We start from the raw sequence: 574 nt of genomic DNA on the forward strand, positions 1-574 counted from the left end.
CTGTCAAGCAGAAGTCGGCATACGAATTAAATTTACCGGTATTAACATTCAAACAAACGTCAAAGAGTTCAATCGACATGGGTAGATGCAAGCAGAAGCAAAATTTTATGGACGAAATGCACGATATCATATGTGAAATAGAAAGATTGTAAGTGATTTCTTTTTTGTAATTAAAACTATGGATTCATCATACAGGATATCCGACCAAATAAAGTTTTCACGATAAAAGAATATTCACGAAACGGGATATTCTTTCTTTATTCGCCAGGAAGCCCGAGCCTGAGGTGTGCAACGTGAGCTGCCCTCCTCTAGGATGTCCCCTAGGACCCTGTCCGGGGATGTGCTGCTCAAAAAGGATCTGCGATCCTTGCTGCGTGTCAAAGATGCCATGCAATCCATCGTCACTCCGTCCACTTCGTCGTTGCATGCCACGTTGTTTAAAGGACTATGCATGCAGTGCGGCCCGCTTGTCGTCCTGCGGCTCTTCATCGATAGACATAAATCGAGGAAATCCAACTAACCGGAATGGCGGTTGTTGCAAGCTCATTCCTCATGATCAATCAGGATTCCACCC

The 574-nt window shown here is 44.4% G+C and overlaps 1 protein-coding gene across 1 annotated transcript; it reads left to right on the top strand.

Annotated features, from left to right (window-relative positions):
- Positions 1 to 27: 27 nt before the first annotated feature.
- Positions 28 to 568, top strand: LOC105462122 (keratin-associated protein 5-4-like; the record flags this gene model as incomplete). Its single annotated transcript, XM_011708656.1, has 2 exons — positions 28 to 148; positions 269 to 568. Coding segments are annotated over exons 1-2 (371 nt in total), but the record flags the coding sequence as incomplete, so codon positions are not given.
- Positions 569 to 574: the final 6 nt, after the last annotated feature.

This window comes from Wasmannia auropunctata, unplaced genomic scaffold (assembly GCF_000956235.1).
Source record: "Wasmannia auropunctata unplaced genomic scaffold, wasmannia.A_1.0 LD270228.1, whole genome shotgun sequence".
In the NCBI taxonomy this organism is placed as follows: domain Eukaryota; kingdom Metazoa; phylum Arthropoda; class Insecta; order Hymenoptera; family Formicidae; genus Wasmannia; species Wasmannia auropunctata.